This window comes from Lethenteron reissneri, chromosome 24 (genome assembly GCF_015708825.2).
Source record: "Lethenteron reissneri isolate LAM-NWPU_2019-01 chromosome 24, ASM1570882v1, whole genome shotgun sequence".
Classification (NCBI taxonomy): domain Eukaryota; kingdom Metazoa; phylum Chordata; class Hyperoartia; order Petromyzontiformes; family Petromyzontidae; genus Lethenteron; species Lethenteron reissneri.
This window is the reverse complement of record NC_083802.1, coordinates 11,852,505-11,875,271: the sequence shown is the minus strand read 5'-3', so window position 1 is coordinate 11,875,271 and position 22,767 is coordinate 11,852,505. Positions and strand designations below refer to the sequence as shown.

Here is a 22,767-nt window from a genome sequence, read left to right as displayed (position 1 = left end):
AGACGTAGCGCAGCGTGGCGTAGTCCGTGATCATGCAGGACTTTGCTCGCTGTCACCCTTCCCCCGATGGTCGTGAAGGGGTTCGCTCTTAAAATCGGCCACACGAGAGCGGAGCCACGGCGATGTACGCAGACACACTGAAGCCCTCCTTTAATTTCTTTAGTCGACACGCAAACATACTTTTTGGGGCAAGTGTCGTTCGCGGAGCACATATCAAGGCCGGCGTTGTGGCGCACGAGGGGGTGGGTGGCCAGCACGACGCCCGACCGCCTTTGTCTCCCCCACAGTGGCGATGTTTACACATCACACCAGGCACTCATTTGAGGCTTAGTCGACCTAGGCAAAGGCCCAGGACAGGTTCTAATAATCGTCACTGGTGTTGACCGTGAGCGAGTATCGAGATGGGGCTTGCCGGGCTTGCGGCGCAGCGCCCTAACCACTGTGCCAACGCTCCCCGGCATACATACACACATGCACAATCATAATTGGAACAAATACAAATTAAAATTGATATAAAGTATAATTTCAGCGACAGTTCAAAACGTCGCTGAAATTAAAACGCGTTCATACCGATGCTACAGATGAAATGTCAAAACATCTCCCCAATGCTCTATCAACGAGTCGATGTTTTACATCGAAAATTCACATAATTTCCACATAACTGCAAATTATATTAATTGCTTATTATGTGTCTAAGTAAAAATGAGTGCCATTATGAATAAGTGCTCTATATAATTATTTGAAATAACAGTGTTACTTTTTCCTCCATGTAAACATATTTGAAACCCTGATGCATTCATCATATGGAGCATTCCAATTTTAAGTGTTGACTGTATTTGATCTAAAATGGTAATTATTGAAATGCCTGCCACTAATTTAAAGTTTCTGTAATGCAAAACATTAGAAACTATATATGCCTATTATTACAACCAATTTACATCGTTACATATATATTTATCATTTTTATTTTACTTGATAACAGGGCCTTAAATGCACATAAAACACAAAAAACATATTAGCCATGTACGCGGTGGGTTTCAAGCCAGGCAAATAGAACTGAAAGTATCGTAAGAAACACTTGTCCATTTGCTTTCTTAATAAGACATTCGACTGTGGGTAGCAATTTGTTTGTTTCATGCTGTGGACTGCATATAAGCGAACCTAATACGTTTTGCCGAAAGATTCTGATGTGTGAGATTTTTGAAGCGTTTTGATAACTTGTTCAAACTCAAATTGAGAACAAAATGAGACAGAAATAACGGGTCCTTTTGTAGCCCTTCGTGGGCTAGTACACTGGGGGGGGGGGGGGGTCTAATGAGTGGAATCTTAGGGAAGTTAGTTACCTGTTAAAAACAAATATGCAAAAGTAAAGAATGCATTACAGTTCTCGCACATTAATTGCATTGCCTTTGAGCCGCAACAAACAGACGAGGTGAAAAGATGGTAATTTTTACGTGATAAAAATGAATGAACGTAAAACTGTTGGGCACGTTTTATTAAATATCCTTAATCAAAAGGAAACCGACCGTTCAAGACAGCGTGACATCTCCTCATGGTGAGTGCCAGCAAACGCGGTTTACTCTAGGGCTGCTACCGTGCCATCGCCACGCTGTCAAACGCCATCTCATATGCACACAGCGATTATTCATAATCAGCACGTGCTGATATACATTTGCAACCGCAATTAAGAACGTTCGCTTTTCCAGGAACGCTAATTACCGCCGAAGTAATAAACACTGCCACCGACTGTCACGCGGAGTTATATTTGCAATGCGCGTTTCAATAAAGCAAGCGCTCGAGTCAATCATCAGAGCTATTACTTAACAAGCCACATTTTATGCTGAGTAATGCAATTAATGTATATTTACATTTCAAGCATCTCAACAACTCAATTACCGACTATAAATATTGAGACAACTTCACACAGTACGTCTTCTTGCTTCATAACACTGAGCAACGGAGAGGGGGTCCCCCCCCCCGCCCCCCAGCAACGTAATTAATGACAAGAGCTGTTATCACTCCCGATCAATGTACCCATATTCATTTGTCACGAAAACAAATCTAAATGTGTACACGGGCTGTCGTATTCCGGAAGCCGCGCAAGTCACGAGCGCGCGCACGCCAGCGGACCGCACATATTGTGAAATGGGTGGCAAATCACATTCTAAAATTATCACATTCATTAGAGGCTATATAATTCACAAAGGACCGAAGACCCGATGCCCCTTGCTGTGAGTACAGTTGTAGGAATGATCTGTGCAAACTCATATGAATTTCTATGCAGCCGGTGCCCTGGGAAGCCATTGGACAGAGATTCAACTCCCATTGCAGTCTACCTAACAACCACTGCCGCATTCGAACGACAAATTAGAATCCCAATTAGTAAAAAATTCTCGACTGTGGCTTGTCTCTTCCAATATCAAAGGCCCGGCCGCCGTTCTGGGCTATTTGAAGGAATTAATTAAGCTACTTTTACATTTCCACCAAATTTCACCGCAAGGACAGGTCCCTGGCCGTGCCCGGCTTTGTGTGCTGCGTGTATCCATGCTTGTGGCAATTACTCTCATTAAGGGAAAGATGTTCAACGTAATAGGATTATTCCTAGAGTTGCCAATTAACAGCCATCCCGTCAAGGCATGTCACTCCAGCCGAGTGTGGATGAACTAAATCAGAATGCTTTGAACTGCGGAGTTTGGCTGGAACCGCTCTCCTGGGGTGCCAAGATCTGAAGAGAGAGGTGAGCAGAGACTCAAGGGAGCACAGGGGAAGCAGGGAGGGGTGGGCAAAAGGGGGAAGGCAAAGGAATGGTGAGGAGGAGGGGGGCCACTGGGCAGTGGCAATCCGAACACATGTCACTAGGCCTTTCACTCCTACGTCTGAATCTGCTCGCCCTCCTCTGCTGCCCTACCCTCCAGGGTGGCCCCGGTTTCCTTTCTGTGGCCGTCCCAGAGGACCGACAACCGTTCTGTATTTCCTCTCTCTCTCTCTCTTCTCATGTCTGCCTACACCCTGGCTCTCTCACACCTCGCACTGTTGCTAGCCATGCCTCAGTTTTCAGTGCAGGAATTGCACTGGAAGCATATCAATCAAAACCAGATGCTCTCTGGTCTGGCTGCGTTTGGCTGCAGCGTGATCTGTCCCTGCGGGCTCCCGGGCAGGATCTGTCCCGAATTCTTGCGCCGCTGCAGACTTGGAACACTCTGCGCCGCTCAGATTAGGAGAGTTAAGCCACACGGTCTTGCTGCTGCAGACCGTGTGGCTTAAGAAAGCCACCTCAACCTCAATGCAATAACGGTTATCGCCGCAAAAATTATATGAGGGTGACGAGAGGGGAGCAGTCAGGGGCACCGTGGCAGATTATAAACATTCGGCTTTATTAGGCCTCCGTCATCCCTATCCCAGCGCAAGGAATCCTAAAATGTTCTGCCTTTATTTGGCCTGCAGCCACTATATACCTTTCCCACCTGAATTCCAGATGTGCATAGTGGCCGGTCGGTCTCGCGTTTCTCTAAAAACTGCAATTTTTGCTGCAGACGACTAACTCAACGCAGCTGCTACCGCGCGCTGTGATCTACCTGACACCGGAGTGAGAGACAAATTAACAGCACACGCGGCCGATAGACAGACACAAACAGAAAAGCGAATGGCTTTGTCAGTGCCGGTGGCCTCTCTCCAGCTGTGCCCATACATAACGACCCTTTATGTGGGTTTTTTTTCCCCTCCCTCTTTTAAAAAGTTGACTCGGACTGAATGGGGATTATTGTCAAGTGTACGTGTGCAAAGAGGTGCTTCTCTTTTGCTCGAAGCAAGCGGACGTACGACGGAAACTCAAGCTGGCTTCGATTCGACGATTCAGTTACACTTCGTGAATTCCCCCCCCCCCACCCCCCCGTTCTCCATGAACAGTTTTGATAAATCGTTACAAAAGTAAACGTACGGTTTTATCACTCGCAATTATACGGAGAGATTTTTTAACTACACCAACAATAGGGAATGGCAGAACTAAACACTAAAAATGGTACATCGTCAGAAAAAAAACGATTTACAAAATTGGTAACGCAAGATGACATCTAATGCAATACTTATTGATTACATAACAATGTAGCGTTATATTTATAGATATCTAATGGCACACGTATATATATTCCGTTAAATAGTTGTCTACCACTATTTTTATCCGAAAAGAAAAAAAACATTGCTTTCGGTCTGATTGTCAACAACACAAAGTGAATGTCCGAGGGACTTTCATTGATTTAAAATGTATTTACTTGTACCCAGAACACACGCACATTTCCACTTTCTGCGTTCATTATTTTTAACAAAAGTGCTTAAATATTTACAAGATGTATATTTACATCCTAAAATTTAAATGGAATTCAATTGAGCACACCAACAGCGAATGTAGACGTTCAACTTAATAAATACTAGCGTCTCCAAGTTCATGAAAAAATGAGAATAACGATTCAAATAAAGCTTGTCTCATTCACGCTTTCGAGTACGATTAAACGAACAGCTTCATGCTCTTTCTTTTACACGCATATCTTGAGCCTCTTTACTTTTAAAAGAGCACGTAAGCGAGGCGGTTATCGCGCGTAAATCCCACCGCACGCAGAACGGGTGAGAGTCACAAGTCTCACACTTAAAAGTGAACGAAAACAACACGGGCGCGACGCTCCCGACACCAAGAGAAACCACGCACATTCTCTCCAACAACAACAACAAAAAACCAAACAAACCGAGTGTTTAACATGCAGGAAAATTAGAATAATAATAATAATGCAGGAGCTTACGCTGTTGATGATAGAAGACATCGCGGTGGCGAAGTTTGGCTAGTCCACGTGCGGCAGCTACGGTGAGAGACAGGGGGGGGGGGGGTAGGAAGAGGAGGAGGAGGAGAGGGGGTTGGGTTGGGGGGTTAGAAGCCGGCGCGGGCAATCCGCGGCCCCGCAGCTCGCCCGCGTCTCAGCGGCCACCGGGACATTGCGCGCGATGCGCTCCGTGCGCTCCCGTGCGCTCCCACGTCCCTCGCTCCGTGCGCTCTTCCCGTCTCGCTCCGTCCCTCCCTCTCTCGCGCGCGCGCGTTCGCTCACACGCACGGAATAGAGACACGGAGCCCCAGGTCGCGGCCAGCGGCGGCGGCGGCGGGCAGCAGCAGCAGCAGCAATTGCTCGCCCCGGCGAGCGAGCGAGCAAGCGAGCGAACGCCGTCGTTGTGCTCCAACGGCGGAGGCAGAGTCGAGAGGTCTTGTCGCTCTCTCCCTCTCACTCCGGCAGCAGCAGCAGCGGCAGCAGCGGCAGCAGCGGCAGCAGCCTTGGTCTCGACGACCGTCTCTCCATCTCCCCTGCACCGGATCGATAGACCATTCTTCCCAGCACTCTGGACCCTCCAGGGGCCTGATTACCCCACAAGCCATGGACTAGCCAGGGCTCTGGCCAACAGCAGTAACTTTTTTTTTTGGCTCCCCACCCCTTGCTCTGCCCCCCCCCACCCCACCCAACCCCCTCCTCTTGCAGCCACCTCCTCCCCAAAACCCACCCCCACACCTCAACCCACCACTCGACCAACCACCACTTTGACTATTTAGGCTGTGCTTTATCTCTCTCACCCCCCCCCCCCCCCCGCTTAAATCTGGCGCGCAGGTTTTATCATAACCTAGGGACGACTCCTGCTCGCAGCTAAACAATTATTTAGCTCGTCTCCGCCCCCCCCCAATCCCCTCTTGCTTGCATATTCCAGTTGTTTTTACTACACCTGCAATCACGCGCTTTTAAGCCATCCCATGTAAGTATGTTGCTAAGTGTAAAAATATTCGCGTGACAAAGTCACAATATATTGTTGAAATGTAGAACAAAACAAGACTGTTTTAAAGTCAAAATTTTTTAGGGAAGGCGAGGCATTTGTAAATATTAAACATTCTTACGTGACGTTCCTATTATTTTCCACAACCGAAAATCATCTCCTACTTGTAACGAAACAAAGGAAGGAGCCCTTTTTGAATGCGATCAAGTGTCTTTTGTCCTGTCGAAGACACGGGCCACCTTTTTTTTCGTAACGACACCTTCGACAGGACGCGTGACACAGAATAATATGTAGCAGCCTCAAAAGCTGATGATTCAGGGACTATTAATCCCACTTACGCTATCTGCGCTGGCTCGCAAACGTCAAGTTTTCTACATAATTTTTGCATCTGAATTCCCTGGCTGTCAGGATGACAAGTTCCTGGTACCCTTCACGCTCGCTGACTAGGCTGCTTCGTCTGATGAGCTCATCAGCTCTGTCCGGGAGAGCACTTATAAGCATTAGGGACAGATAAGACCTGCAGAGATGGCGACACACACACACGATGTTTGCAGGGAAGGGCCAGATTGAAATGTGCAAAAAACATATAAGCCCAAGTGCAATTGTGTTCATGAAACAAAATACGACTTATTTTCGTCGTAATTAAGCAAGAAATGCACCAGAATATAAGATAACATTAAATAGGTTTTTTTGATGTGCAATTCTTAAAAGCACAAAAAAGGGTGTTCATTAAAAAACTGTATTTAAATAATTTATGGAAATTAAAAAAGGCCAAAGTGAGCTGATGGTAGCCTTAGTTCTTTAATGAACGTGTTTTATTTAGAGCCGCGTTTCGTGTTAAAAACCGTCACCTTGTTACGAAGCCATTTCTCCTTGGAAATAATTTTAAATCAAGCCAAAAAGAACCGAGGGAGAGAGAGAGAGAGAGAGAAAGTCGGCGATATTTGATTTACTTAATAATGCAGTAAGTATCGTAAACAAGAAGACATTAAAAAACGGGCCACTATTTCGAATAACTAGAGTGTAAGTGATGAGAAAAATCATTATTGCATCAGTTTTTTTTGCACACTCCAACGAGGGTGGCAGATCAAAGAAAACAGATGCTCTAATGATGCACCCCCGATACTCGGACAAATTAGCTCGCTGGACACGAGCATCACTCAACCTCTGCAGGTGTTGATCTGACTTGTTTCTGTTTAATTACCTTAAGCGGTAAATCAACTGCCGATGGTAATGACCTAACTGCACACATGAATCCACTTTTTTTTATATACAGCACGGTGTAACGCCATCACAAAATGGAATCGTTGGAAGTTGCCAATTATGACTGTCACGATGAGACATTTATGTGTCAGACGATAGACGACAACATCCACAGCAAATGTAAAAAAACTAATTTAACCGACAAATACCTCAGAAACAAACCTCACTCCAATAGCTTCTTAACAAGGGAACCCATATTAATTCCATGTCAGCTTTGACAAAATATTTGATATTTTAAAATTAAAGCGCTAACAACTTAACGGTGCCTTTCCACGAGCATAAATATATATGTATACAAATCTAAAATACTGCATTCATGTCACTTTGTCAATCTACTGCTGGAAGAAAGCCTCCCATTGCCATGCCAGTCATATCTGGGTTGTTTGACAACGTACGTATGTTGAACTTCTTTCGCCCCGTACGTAGCCAACCGTGCTAATAGGAGGTGCGGTGACCATACTTCACCAAGCTGGTCACGTGCTTTTTTGGATGAAGTAGCGATGAGGGCAAGAGCCAGTTGAGATATCACCAACCGCTGGTGCTTTAGAAATTGGTCAGCAATCGGACTAAGATTGTCGAGTACCCATAGCGCAGTGCAGCAGCGACAAACCACTGCCGCTGCCGCTTTCGCAACAATTTCAATGTAAAAAATAAAACAAACTTTCCTTTTTCCTGGTTTTTAAGAAATTAATGAAGAGACCGCTTGTGCGGCTTCTGGTGCACAGCGCAATCAAGGAAGATAAGTTCGTTATTCCACCTGCTTTGTGGAGAGAGGATGCGGGTGCAATTACAATCCAAATATAACTTCGCGATGATGCGTCGCCGAAAAGAAAGGCCGAGAATAATTATAATGAAGACGATCATGAGAGTGCATGTCGCGTTTTTTGTGTGTTGTTAAAGGTTATAAAAAAAAATATTATGAAAAGAGATTTTGATTTAAAGCAAACGCTGCGATCTAAAAATGTGGTCCGCCGCGTGATTTACAACTGTTCAATTGATACCTCGCGCGTCAGATGCAGATGCCATCGATATTTAATTCCTCCACTGCTCTTGATGTTGCTGCTCATCACTGTTACGTGGATCAAACCAAAAACAGGATGGCATGGTCCAAACGGTGGCTTGAAACATTTACCAATCGGGCACACGTGCGTTTTGCACGTACACGCGTGTCTGTCTGTTCGCGCTTCTGATGGGGAGCGGTGGCACAGTGGTTAGTGCACCGCTCTAAAAAAAAACCGACGCCAGTGCGATTTCTGCTCACCGTGGTGAATATTTGAACCTGTCCTGGGCCTCTCCTAGGTCGACTCAGCCTTAAATGATTACTCTACCTGGTGCAGTGTGTAAATATCAGCACTGGGGAGACGAGGCAGGCAGGCATCGTGTTGGCCACTCACCCCATTACACACAATATTGACCTTCACGGGTGCTCGCTAACAGCACTTGGCACAACTGTCTGTTAAAGGCAATAGGGGAGATCATTGTCTTTGTTCTAATAAGCACATCATGTAGTTTGATTAGCAGAAAGAATGACACTATGATGGTTAAATTGGAATCTATTGAAATATATTACAGAAAAAAGGTCATGACAATACAATTTCGAAGACAAGAATTGAGGTATCGCATTCCACAAGTTAGTTGTACAACTACTGATGTCACAACACGTAAGCATGCACACATATAACTTAATCACAACGATACCCTGATTAGTTTTTCTTTAATTCTGTCAGTGCCCGCTACATCCTTACCCTGAATGTGGTATCCGCGTCATGCCAAGAGATGACATATCCATGCAGATCTCTTGTAGAGCTGTGTAACCATATTCTTAGGTGTTTTAGGTTTTTTCGGTAAAGTCACGTAGGTAAAACATTAAAATTATTAATTTTAATGTTTTACCTACGTGACTTTACATTAAAAATATTAATTTTAATGTTTTACCTACGTGACTTTACATTAACATTATTAATTTTAATGTTTTACCTACGTGACTTTACCGAAAAAAACCTAAGAATATGAATCCTTGCAGTCACGAAAGCTTCAAATCTAGAATTAAGCTGTGTAACCCTTTGTGAGAAAATTGCCAAAGAAAGCGGATATCACTGACACCGTCAATTGACCTCTCGTCTTGCACAGTAGGGCGTTCACTCAATGAATTGTAGAGGCCTTTCCATAAAAAAATATTGCACTTGCAACATTTCTAATGGAACGTTTGTGTTTCAAAACTCCATTTACACATGGAATTACATTCACTGACAGCACGCGAAACAAGCTTTTCAAGACGCACACACACACGCGGACAACATCAACAATACCCGTAATGTAATGTATGTAAACATAGATAAGCATCCATATAGACTAGCGACTCCATAACGCTGCACGCAGTTTGTATTTAATCATGCATTCTAAAGATGAGTGGATTTCAGTAAACACTCCTCTCGCGCAAGCAAAGATAATGCCCGGGCCATGTTCGACGCATCTCCATGACATTTAAATAAAAATGACACCACGAGCTAATTTGGCCGCGTTCCAGACTCCGTCTCCTTTGGCCCGAGCGAGCCATCCTCTTTTCGCCATCTCACCCCAAGGGCCCACAACATTTCCAACCCCTTCCTCAAACCCACCAACCAACCTTACTAACCCACCCTCCCCACCTCATGCCACCCCCCCTCCCTCTCCTTCCCACCCACCCAGCCACCACCTTACACACCAAACGAGCACCAACCTCTTCCACACCCCCTCCTCCCTCCCCCGACACACCCCTCCCCTATAAACCTCGCCATCACCCCCTCGCCCTCCTCTCAAGAGAGTGCAGCTGGGTTGGTCCCGCAGGCCACGCGGCTAAGCTGGTTTTGACACACTTCTCACAGCTGCAGGCGATCCGAGGCAGCGGGCGCTGTTTACGCCACCATATCGCGATGAATCTCCCAGCCAGGGGAAACTATGTTGGATCTCAGCTTTGGTAGGCCAGCAGATGTGCCACGCCTTGCCGTGTGCTCTCATTTGGACGGGCGACCAACCTTGTTAGGCATTTTTCTGTCGTTCGCTCGTTTTCAGCCAGTTAAAAAAAAAACACGAAAACCAATTAGAATTCTGTTTCCAAAAGTCCATGTAATTCTGTGTGCTCGGTCTGGAAATGAAGCCATTTGAACCCGTCAGGAAATATGGTGCTTCGCAACTTTTGGGTCGGCGTGATTAGCGTGAAAATAATTATCAATTATTTCAGGCGGAAATAATGTATGCTAATTTATTATGCATCGTGATTCTATTTGTTTATTAAACGTATGTACATGCAATTATTCTTATTTTTATCCACATTTTTTTAAATACACATCATTTTAATACACCATGCAAACTGCCCATTATATCTTTTTACGTCATACGTACAGCATGTGTGCGAGTTGCATTCGCGTTGAAATGGCTTCAAATCGTGCAGACTATCTCTAAACCTTACACCGTCCAAAGGCCCGCCTGGATATTGTTTTGGCTCAGCCGCGCAGTAGCGGCACGCAGAGAGGCATTGCTCAAAGGCTGGCCTGTGACTAATCACAAGTGTAGATCTAATCACGTGTGGCCGTGCAGTCAATCAGGGGGAACTTTCCAAGTGCTTTTTAAAAAGGCATCATGAGGCGCAGTCACCCAAACCCATAGTAGTATTGGCCAATAGCAAAGCAGCTCAGTACACACATCCCATATACACATATCCCATATACACACATCCCATATACACATATCCCAAAATCAGGCACCCAAAAAGAGGATACTGTAATTGATTTTACGAATAAAAGATTGATCAGAGGAGGCTCGTCAAGTACAGTTATTCAAAGCACGTTCCAATAAGTTTGTTCATCAAATTAGATGTCCGAGGCAAATAACTTTGGAATGTTAGATATTTCTGTGTACATTCCATTTCATTGCAGGCTGCTTTAGTTAAATTAAACCTTCAGTGAGGAATTTAAAAAAAATATGCAGCTTAAATTACATAGAAATAATGACATACGATCGCATGTAAAAGGCAGAATGCAATTGTAAAAATGAACACCTTTGAAAATGTGGATTCTCTGGCATTTGAACTGTGACTTTGCGCTCCTTACGGCGTCAATACTAGCTGGTTATTAAATAAAAAAACATTCACCACTCACTGTATTCGGGACTCCAGACCTAAAAATAAAAACACTATTTAGCGTTAATATGTTCCCAGGTACTCGTATTAATTGTTAATAGTATAGCCAATAGCAGATGCAGTTTCCCCAACTTGTCGTGCAGAAAAAAACACACTAAAAGGGATCGACCATGAAATATTAAACCAACGGTAAGGTTTTCCGTTCAATCCGCAGTAGCTGCATTTCGAAGAGCGCAAACTTTAAGAATACGAAATTAACGCACGGGCTAGCCCTAGTAAATGACTACATTGTTTTACATGCCAAAGCAAATTAGAAATTTGGCATCTGGGAAGATTAACGTGTCATTGCCTATATAACTACAATGTCAACCTAAAGATATCGTGCGCCAGACAGGAGGAGGAGGAGGTTTGGCTTTGCTGGATGGATTCCAGGCAACACAGCGGCGGCGTTAGCGCACAGCGGTGCCAGGTGGAATCCGAATGGAAATATCACCGCTACCCAAGACACCGCAACACCGGCGTCTGCCCGGTGACAGGGGCACCGTGGCGGCGACACTGACATTTTGTACGACAAGCCAAGAATCAATAGCAAGAATCATGACCACATTAGCAGCAGCACTTAGGGCCTGTCACGGGACATGACTGTCAGCTTGTTATTCCCGGCAAAAAAACACAGCGTGGTTGTCCGATATCGTCACGTCACATCAAGCCACGAGCAACCACTGCGGCGTGTGCACCGCCAATGTGCTGAAAAGCCTGCCAGGGACACAGAGTCTGAGGCAGGTCTGCTCACGCAAAGCCACGGCTGTGTGCTTCTGCATCTGTTCCCAATTATGCACTTAAGACCAAGCTTTTATCCAAGATATATATCAAAACTATATATTAAAAAGAAACATTTTTGTGTTACGTATTATGTTCAGATTAGTTATTTTGCTATTTGTTATACTTTTTAACTCAATAATATAGTGGGTGTGGTGTGTTTTTTTTTCAGTACGGTGAGCTAAATAGTTTCTGGTATTTCCTCGTATGAGGCTCAATTAGGTGTTATATTTTTTTAAAAGCCCTCAATCTACGAATTTCTCTCAATCACAAGTGTTTCGCATCACGATCCATATACTTTGAGAGGAAAAGAGAGTGTTGCAAAAGGAATACGTACGTCGCGTGAATGAATGGAAATTTTCTTATATATATAAAAACAATTTTCTTATATATATAAAAACAATTATAAATTGTGAAAATTTGTATAATTGCATGCATGCTAATAATTCACACGCAGAAAGTGAAATGGCGTTGTTGCTCAAGCGAGTGTGGGACGGCGTTCATCACCGTTGGCAGCCCCGAGGCAATGCTGGAAATTCCACGTTCGCGTGAAAAAGACCAAAGATTGACTTCTCATAAAAAGTAGTGCTCATTTTAATTGACCCCCAAAGACACGATGAGGCCGAGTCGATCAAATAAACTAGCGGCAGACAGATTTGGGGGGTGGTGATAACGTGGTGAGTTTATCGCAAGGGAATATTCCCATTTGTTGTTGTGCAGTTTCATTTTTATTCTTGTATTTATCTTAGCAACCCAGGTCTCTCGTTTGAAACCAACGGTGCGGTTTGAAAACCTTTTGAAAGAGGAGACCTGTCGTGTCGACATGCTCTCTTTCACCTGGTTGAAAATAAAGGACATGACAGACTCCACGAATCAAGCACTTATGTGTTCAAGCGAATTAACCGACAAAAACATGACCATCCAAAAACGAACGACTGGTGCTCTTAAAATAAATAACGGTGGTTTTAGAATTACTTTTATACAAAGGAGCAATGAAATGTGCGACAGAAAACGAAGGCACGAACAGGGATATTTTCTAAATGAATCAAAAGCAGGAAGGGAAAGTAACTTTCGGGCAAAGAATCTGCTTAATCTGCAAAGATTTGTATTTTATTCCATTGTTGTTGCAACTACATTGCCCGTTTTTCCCCCCTATTACACCTCAAAATTTATTGCAGGAAAGCTATCATCTATTCAAATTGCAGAATAAGAAAAACAAAATCCTAATTACGTGAAACATGGTATGCCCAAGTTCACACTTCATACCTCGCCAGGTTTCCTGACAGCTTATTGGCACACCCGCAGAAAGTCACACCTCGAGCGCGTCATCTTAGTGACGGATTACGCTAAAACGACATTCCCCACTCTGCGCCTTTCTCCTCCATTACCGGCCCCCAGAAGAGTCCGTAGCTACGCGTCTGGCCATTACAACGCCGGCTTGGGTGATGCATTATTAAGAGCAGAACACCTTTACACACCGCATTCATCTTAATTTTCCCTGACATGAAAAATTGATGAAGTGAACACGTTTTCTGCAACTTGGTGCAATACCGAGGAAGGCTTCTCTGTGCCACATTGTACCTTCGGGCAAATATGAGGTGAACTCTGCCCAAAAAAATGCCTAAAATCAAAAAGAGCGTCCGTGCAACGTATTTGTGGGAATACGTTCGCTGGCAGCAGGGAGCAGGAAAGCCACCGGAAAACCCAGAATGCATCTCTCTCTCTCACCTGGACACTATGGTGAAACCAGGCTCCTGTTTATAATGCCCGCACTTGAGAAATGTGTCTCGTTCTCAAAAAATTAAACCGCAATACGAACATGCTCTTAATTCAATGGCACTTCGTACTGCATTGAAACACACAGTATTGTAATTGCGCAGCATATGGAAGCAGGTGGGTTAAGAAAAAAATCTGCTGCTGCTAGTTTACTGTGGAACATGAGGGATGGAGAGAACTTTAACTCTCCTGTCTTAGGGCACCTGGCACGCTGTCATCAAGGGGTAAAAATAAAGGTTAATTAAGACAATTAACTCGCTCGCTCAAACGTTCATTAATTTCAGAGTGTGTTAATATGCACATTAACACGAGCTTGGCTTATTTGCCCAGGCATGTCAAAATGGAGTAGATTTATGGTCTTGTCTCTGATTTAAAAGTCATTAAAAGAAACCAGTGTCAAGACACATTGTTTTAAATGAGTTAATATGTTAAACATGCCACCATATGATATATACGGTCTGTCGAAATATAATTGAATGTGCTTCATCTTACCTATATACGCATGTAATAGATGGGGAAACACCCCTCAATTGAGTATATGAGCTACAACTTGTTTTCTATTGCATTATGAATATAAACTGGCTTATTGGTCACAGTATAACTTGGAGAGCACCACAGGAACAGCACCTTTTAAATGCCAACATTGTTTAATAGTTCATTGTTTGTATTATCATCAGCCATGGTCAATCCACTGCTGGATGAGGGCATTCACAAGCTGTCGCCACCTCTCACGATCCTGCGATATAATGACCCATATATATATTATAAATTATATATAACAACCCACCTCGCACCTGCACATGAACCGATTGCATCGCTCCATCTCCATCGGTGGTTGTCATCTCGAATGAAGAATTTAATTGAAATAAGATCAAAGCATAATCGAGACAATATATGAAATATGGAGATCAGAAAAATACTTTTTTTTTTAATCTGGAGGAAATAAACGATACGGCTATGAATTAAAAAAGACCATTTGGGGTCAAATGCTGACCCGGCCTTGACTTGAGCAGCCATAAGAGGGCAGGTACAAGAACATTAACCACCCAGCTGCTTTGAATACAGCCCACTGCACAGCTGCTTTCCAGCAATGATTTGGCAGTGGACAGACAAATGCTGTGCTTTGGCCAAAAATCATCTGTAGCTCGGAGAGAAAAAATGTCTCGATTGCAACGGCTCACCTGTACAAAACGTTTCAGACATATCTATACGAAATCATTAAGCAAATGAGCACTTTCCTGTAATTCAATCCTTAAACATTAAACCCATAAATTAAATATTTAAAGTACATTTATCAAAATTCTTGACATTCAGCCAATTTTTTGTCTCCCCTCACACATTTCCCAAGCCACTAAAAAAGCTCAAAAAGACAGGATCAAACATGTTTAAGCTATTATTATTATTGTGAGAAGTAGTGGATGATAACTCCTTTCCCCCCACCTCGCCTCGCCATAATAAAATTGTTAACATTTCAACGAAAAAGTAATTTACATGAAGATATATAAATGTGCACGTGTCGGGCAAACTTTATTGAGTTCACTGATTAGCCTCACGAACACACTACCATCGTTTAGACTGGTTTACAACAATCATTTGGATTCGTTGCGTTGGTCATGGGTGGTTGTGTGACCATACTTCACAACGCCGGTCAGGGCGGCTTGGTGAAGCGTGTGGCCAAGAGACCGGTTCGGATATCACTCGCCACCGATGTTAGCCGTGGCCAGCGATCAAACTGAAGTTGCCGGGAACGTCACGTAACACATAAATCACTGCACTAATGCTCCACCCAGCATGACATTTTTACAAAATATAAATATTTTATATATTATTCATACAATGTATTGTGTTAAATTAAAATTGGCAAAGCAGGACCATATAGCGCCAACCCAACACGACAAGAATATTATTTTTACATTATTACATTTACTTTTTAAAAACAAATTTTTGTTAATGATGTACATCTTGTGTATGTAGAAAAAAAAAACAACCACTTTCAACATGAAGCATCTTGTATTCATCTTGCAAAGTTTAACGTGCAGGAGTAAAAAGTGTTATTTCCATATTTAAAAAAAATCACAAGACACTGGACATTTTGTGAGCCTGCTGCGTGTAAAGTTTAGAATGCTGTACTCAAGCTTTTATTAATAAAATCGCTCGAGCTGAAACTGCAAAAACAAAGAAAATCTGTAATCGCAATCAGGTTAAAACTGCTTGAAATTGCCACTTTCATCCCCACGACTGCAGCAAATCCAATACCCCAGATAGTAATGGATATCACTATCGAACTGCAGTGTCTTACAGTAGCCAGAATTGACCCATCGTAATTAATGTCATGCTGGAAGGTGAAGGTGTAAACCAGCGAGCATTTGTATCATGGCACAAATTATCCATATCTCAGCGGATGAAACCATTTGATGAGGCTCTGAGTGGCTGGCGATAAGGACAAACCATCTGTGGGATTAATGCGGGAAGACGCTTTTAGTCACCAATCACGCCTCGTGCCCTTTTTAGAGCCCAGTTGCTGATAGTGAGACGGTCCCTTCTGAGAGCGAAATCAGCACTCTGTAACCAATCAATGACACTTAAAGTACACGGAAGCACAGGCGGGACTTGCCCAGTGTCAGGAGATTACAAGAATCTCAATTACGGCCCTTCACATTAGCAAGCAATAATATGCCGCTTTATAACTCATTCGTGTGCCCGCGACATTCACGAACACCCCAGGGTGGACAAATTCTTCCTGGAAGGGGGGAAAAAAAAAACCCTGTTAAGTCGTTTTTACCCCTCAATGTGTACACAGAGACCCCCACGAAGTGTCTTGGTGGCTGCTCTGTCACGTTACGCTAATAGCAGTCATTTTACCCGCCACCACCACCCCCACCACCCCTTCCCCTTGTGAGCAGTGGGAATAGTCCCTAGTCACTTAGGCCAAATAAAGACTGCAGTTGTTCAATAAGTGACCTACCGTATTGGATTCCAGGGTACAGCTCCTAAATCAAATTCGTACGTTTTGGTTAATCTATTTTGAAAAAGGTTTTTTTTTCGCGACGCAAGGCCAACGGTCGTGATAAACTACAATACGTGTGTTTTGACATTGCACGGTGCCATTGCCCGATAAAACGTTGTTTTGCCGCGCGCTACTGCCTTTTGCATGCCTTATGCAAGAAAACGAGGTAAACTCTTCGTGAGATGCACCAATTAAAATGCAATACATCGCTTACAAAAAGTTTCTGGAATCTCCACAGTCAGCACTTAATACTGTATTGCGCAAAAAAAAGTGATTTAGTTTTTTTTTACAAACTAGATAATTGTCACAAATTGCGATTCACTAATGTGATAAAACATCATTGAGTGTTGACTTAATTACGTATTTTCTTCTCGTTTTTTGTTTAGGCTTTTTTTATGCCCCATCCCAAAAATCCTCTCGTCGGAGAGTTATAATCAGTACCCCACGGTGACCCCTGCCTATACCATCGGCCCAATTGTCCATCAGCCTGGCATCAGATTAACAGGCAGAGGGTCCATTTGCGTCTTGTCAGTGACATACAGTACCCTGGGCCCTCCATCCAATCAGCTCAGCCTGACACGTATTTGCTCATCCCAAGACCCTGAAGAGCGCCACAGGGGAAAAGAAGAAAAACCTAAATTAACACTTGACATTCAATATGGCCGGGGCATTAATTGGCCAGGCTTCCTGAGAAAGCAATTTTCTATTCCCAAACTGTTCACATGTCATGCGTGCTGAACAACTCTGGCCCTTCCCTCCACACTCTCTAATGAGGGCTGACGAATTGCTGCGACGTGACAGGACTTTTTCTTTTTTTCTTTCTCCGGAGCCGCTAGCCTCAGTCAATGTGGAGGACAGAGGAGGAGGTGGTGGTGGTGGTGATGGCGGTGATGGGTGGGTGGGGGAATGTGTATTAGAATGCAGAATAAAGAAATAAATATTCAACAGACCTAAATGTTTCTATGTTTCACGAACAGACCTGTAACGGTACAATAAAACATTCTTTAGTAAGGGCCCTCAAAACACCTTTACACGTAAACCGTGCACAGCCATCTGCCTCATTCTGAGCCAGGCCTGCCGCTTCCGTGCGCATCTGTGATAACATAAGCAGCCTCAAGCAAAGTGTTGTGTCCATAAAACATCTCTTTCCTTTCCCTGTGTGAATATTACATCGCGCCCATAAATTCACGTGACGTAGCACCGATTATATAAACCTTGTTTGCAGCAAATAACATTAAAGTTAATGTAGGACATAAATTGCAATGTGCTGCATTTCTACAGGCACCTATGCGTATTCAGATAATTTATATAAACACAGCAGCTCAGCCTGTATTTCTCACACAACGTTTATAAGGTGGTTCTCGCAGACACCAGATTTATTTATTGTTCCATAACAGCTGGGCCCAAGTATACAATGCAAACAGTGTCTGCCAATGTAAAAATACAGTTTGCTTCTCTCTCTGCCCGTGGCGATAACTTTGTAAAAACAAAAACATTGCATAAAAAGAACTCCACAGTGGCACTGCTATCTTAAGCAATCTATTAAAAGTTACCAATTCGCGTGTGCACACCCAAACCAATGATCTTTTAACAGCTGTTTTATTTACATATCATTTTAATGACAGTAGTTGCTACTTACACATGCGGAAATTCAACAAATACACGTGCTACTGGCACATTTTCTCGTGTTTAATAAATCTACACACTGCTATGTGGACTGTGCTTGGAATTTGGCTTTGCCTAAACGTTTCACAGAATATGTTTTCTCATTTATATGTTCATGGCTATGACACTTGTTTTCTATTCTTATTATTATAATCAGATACTGCAAAAAATGTCTGTGTATTTAATGATCATCAGACTAAAGAAATCATTCCTGTCCGAATAAAACAGCAGCGAGATGCCGCTTGGAAAAAAAAAAACGCACTCTACCAAAGGCACGCCGCGACTTTTTGTTTCACGAGTTAAATTTCACTTGCTCCACTCATTCTCATGAAGCTGGAATTCTCGGAAGCAATGCTGGGCCACGCAGAGGTCCACGGTCATCGCCAGATTCGCTCCATTGTCCGCCTTTTCCACGGTGGGGCGGGGAATGAGGGTTATTGTTTGAAAGGAGTACACCAGTGGGCCCTGCAGACTCTCTCGCTCCCAAGGTGCCTCTGGCCCATGTGAGCATTGCAAGGCACACCATCGCCTGGCCTGTTAGTCAAGGTCCACAGCTCCTCGAAAAGCTAGAAGCATTGCCTCCATGACATTTGACACCCTCCTAACAAATGCCATGTCAGTTGGGATATGTCACCACTCCCAGCCAGTCAAGGGGATATTTGGTTGCCAGATTTGTGGGCACTGTTGGGGGACAATTTTTCAAATCGTGTAACAGAGTAAATCAAGTTGTTCCCTCCCACTCCCACTCACCCTCCCGTCTGCCCCTTTTTCCAATGTAAAAATGTACATTATTGCACATGTGGTTTTAATATCACACCACGAAAATTTCTCAGCATAATATATAAAGTATTTCATGACTAACCAAGGTGTGCTGCGATTTCCAAAATCGCCCGAAAAGCGTGGTTTTACTGATACTTGTCAGCATTGCTTTTATCACTGTTGATGATTCAAGCGACAGATGTATTAATGGTATTGACGTACTATATATGTAGGCATGTACTGGCTCAACTTTTCAGAAGCATCCAAAGTCTGCTTTGGCACCACAAGTCTTGAATCAAATTTATAGACATTTATTTTTATTTTGGAAAACCACAAGTTTAAATGCAAAGTTACAGTAACCATTGAAGACACGTTTTGCAAATTCATGCATCTGATACACTATAATAAAAACAGGGCTATTGTATATTGAAATGCTTGAATATTATACCTGGACATCAACATTGTGTACACACCATTAAATAATAATTTTCAGCGTCACGTGGGTTTACGTGATCTAAAAGGCATACACAAATTCTGGTAATTCACTGCAGTGAGGTATGTATGTATGTTGAACTTCTTTTGCACCGTACGTAGCCAACCGTGCTAATCGGAGGTGCGGGGAAGGACAACAAAACTGACTGTCCGCTTCTCTGCGGAGGCAGAGCAATGGAATGGCTGTTGTGATTTTAGTGCTTGCTCAGCAAACTGTGGTAGGTGGTGGAGTGAGCTGGGTCGCTAACCCTGCCTTTTGCCTCGACCATGGCACCACTGACCCACGTGCCCTCCCCTACCATCTTGCTCCGCTCCACCCACCCCTCAACAAAAAAAAAAATCCACGAGCCCCTCCGACACCCCACTCCGACACAGCCTTCAGCCTTCAATTACATTCCAAGCAGATCAAAGCCAGCCCAGGGATGGCTCTGGGACCCACAGCGCCAAACGGCATCGCCAAAAAGCAACGTCTGCAACTCTGGGCAGAGTTACGGCTGGTCGCCAGCGTCTGCGCTTCGACTTTGGAGAGCAGGCAGAGTTGCGACAAGGAAAAATTGCACAGGTAGACGCATAGCATGGCTGCAGAACGCCTGAGTCAGTGTTTGCAACGTTGGCTCAGTTTTAAACATCTATATTGTGCCTTAACTGGAGCGATTCAAGTCGCAGCACGTACGGCCCAAACACATCTTTTGGAGAGTACATTCTGCACGGAGTGACTTGTGGCTGCGTCAAAGTTGCACGCATAATTCTTTGCCAGGTCCAGGTACACAATGTTGACATCCAAGCGTTGATTCAATGGCTTTCTGTGTCGAATCACAGTCATTACATTTTGAGTTTTGGTCTCCTTGCACATTAATCGTTTGGATACTCAAAATGCAGTTCACGGAATAACACGACCACCCAACTTTGTCGTCCTCACTAAGAGTGGGCAGGAGTGGTAGAGCTACCTGCCCAGGTGAATAATTACCTATTGCGGTGTGCCGTGAGAGTAAACGTGTGCCCTGCACGTGGTTTGACAAAATCTAAACATATTGAAGTCGTTAATTATGTTTTACTCAAAGAGAGACTGCACAAAGTTTAACGCAGTCAATTGCAAGTTTTACACTTTTGAACTTTATGTCATTCTATAAACAATTATGACTGTCATAATTTCCTATGATCGGTTAACAATGGAAGTAAAATATGCTAAAATGTAATAGCAGTTTATGTCCCACAAATAATTCTGTTGGTTTATTTAGCATACCCCAAAGGGCTATTTACATTGGACCATCTGCTTCTGTGGTGCGTTCTGAGGGTTTGGTAATGGATGAAGAACACACACCATATATACCAATCTGTAAAAAAAACATAAAACAGGGAAAAATTAAGTTGTTAAAGCGATGTAATGTTAGCCTTTAATGCCATACAAACAATGTAATACAACATATGTGCTTGTAACTGTCAAATGTATGTTTAAGAGCGTTTAAATGAACATGATTGTAATGTAATACAGTTGAGAATAAGCGTTACGTAAATAAATATATTAAGCAAGCCTTGTGTCCTGAGGCCATTGATTTTCGCACTGTGAGACAATATAAACCTTGCCTGTTTAATAAACACTTATGAATCATATTGCACCGAGCCAAAGCTGGGCTCCAAAGTAGTCGGACACATTAAGGTGGTCATTATTTTTTTGGCACATTGGACTGATAATCATTCAAATAACAAAAAAAAAACTGATAGGTGACGACGTAGACGCTGCATTTCACACAATTCTGAAACAGATTTTACACCACCGCAAGATATCTACGTTCATACCGCTGTGGCTCCTCCTGTTTGTATTGTTTGAGAGAGAGAGAGAGAGAAAAAGATCATGTATTTAATCGACTATAATTCTCAGTTGTCGCATACCACATTTGTCATGGAATTAGGGTTGATGTCAGTAGTATACGTTAGATCACACTTCTAACGCTAATACCGTTTATTTATTTACATTACAGTGCGATGATAGACACATATACAAAACAATGATTAAGAAAAGATATTGGTGGTGTAAGTAAAGACTAGAAACAGGACATGTTCTGTCACTGACAGATTAAAAACTAAACCAGTTTAACACGCGGGCTTTCGTGACCAATGTCACCCATAAGCGGTCTTTGGGTTAGATCGTGTAAATATATAAACGTGTCGTTAAACCCGCCACCGCCCGACACGGCCAATTAGTAAGGTTTGTCACGTAAACAGAACATGCCAATTCGTTACTAGTTCAATACACCGGTGTTGTAGAGTAGACCCACAACATTTACAATTCGAGTACGATTGTACATGTTGTGGGTTTACTAATACAGCACACCGGTATGCTGAACTAGCAACGAATTGACACGTTTTGTTTACGTGACAAACCTTACTAATTGGCCGTGTCGGGTGGTGGCGGATTTAACGACACATTTTTATATTTACACGATCTAACCCGAAAACCTTTATTATGAAAAACTAAACGGTGAAATCTCACGCGACAGGCCTCCATCAGTAAAAACTTGCGATCACGAACGAACATCATTTATTGTGAAAAATCTCTGAAGGAGAAGCCATGTAAATGTAAAAACATGAGTGTGTGCTTACATTTAACAGAGCTTTGGTATGCCTAAATAATATATATGACAGTAAAGATGCATTCATCTGGATGGGTGGTAATGCGACTTGAGTCCTTGACCCACGATCAAAAAAGGAGTTAACAAATTCCCAGTCAAGATCCAACGCAGCCTATCATCTGCATCATGGGTCAGATAAAGGAGCACCATATTGTGCTCACTTAAAACGCAAGTTTCCGTAGTCAGTGCAGCAGAACCCCCTCGAAATGACCACCCCTGTTAACGACTAATCGCTTAACGACGGACCTGCATAAAGCCCAATGTGAAGTGTTTAGTGTAGTGTATAGTAGTGTAGTGTACTGTAGCGTAGTGTATAGTGTAGTGTATAATAGTATAGTGTATAGTAGTGTAATGTATAGTGTAGTGTATAGTGTATAGTAGTGTAATGTATAGTAGTGTAATGTATAGTAGTGTAGTGTATAGTAGTGTATAGTAGTGTA

The 22,767-nt window shown here is 43.2% G+C and overlaps 1 protein-coding gene across 11 annotated transcripts in view; it reads right to left on the bottom strand.

Moving 5' to 3' along the window:
• The window catches only part of LOC133346595 (zinc finger protein basonuclin-2-like), an 86,651-nt gene that overhangs the window by 37,842 nt on the left and 26,042 nt on the right, over positions 1 to 22,767 (bottom strand). For 7 of the 11 annotated variants that reach the window (XM_061558265.1, XM_061558272.1, XM_061558264.1 and 4 more), the window contains exon 2: positions 4,791 to 4,847. The exons of 1 other annotated variant lie outside the window; for it this stretch is intronic. In XM_061558265.1, coding sequence (XP_061414249.1) covers positions 4,791 to 4,811 — 21 coding nt within the window. In that variant the 5' untranslated portion in view covers positions 4,812 to 4,847. Of the gene's footprint in view, positions 1 to 4,790; positions 4,848 to 5,096; positions 5,407 to 20,957; positions 21,032 to 21,494; positions 21,541 to 22,767 lie in introns of those variants that run through there. 3 more of the 11 variants (XM_061558267.1, XM_061558275.1, XM_061558268.1) reach the window with 2 other exon arrangements.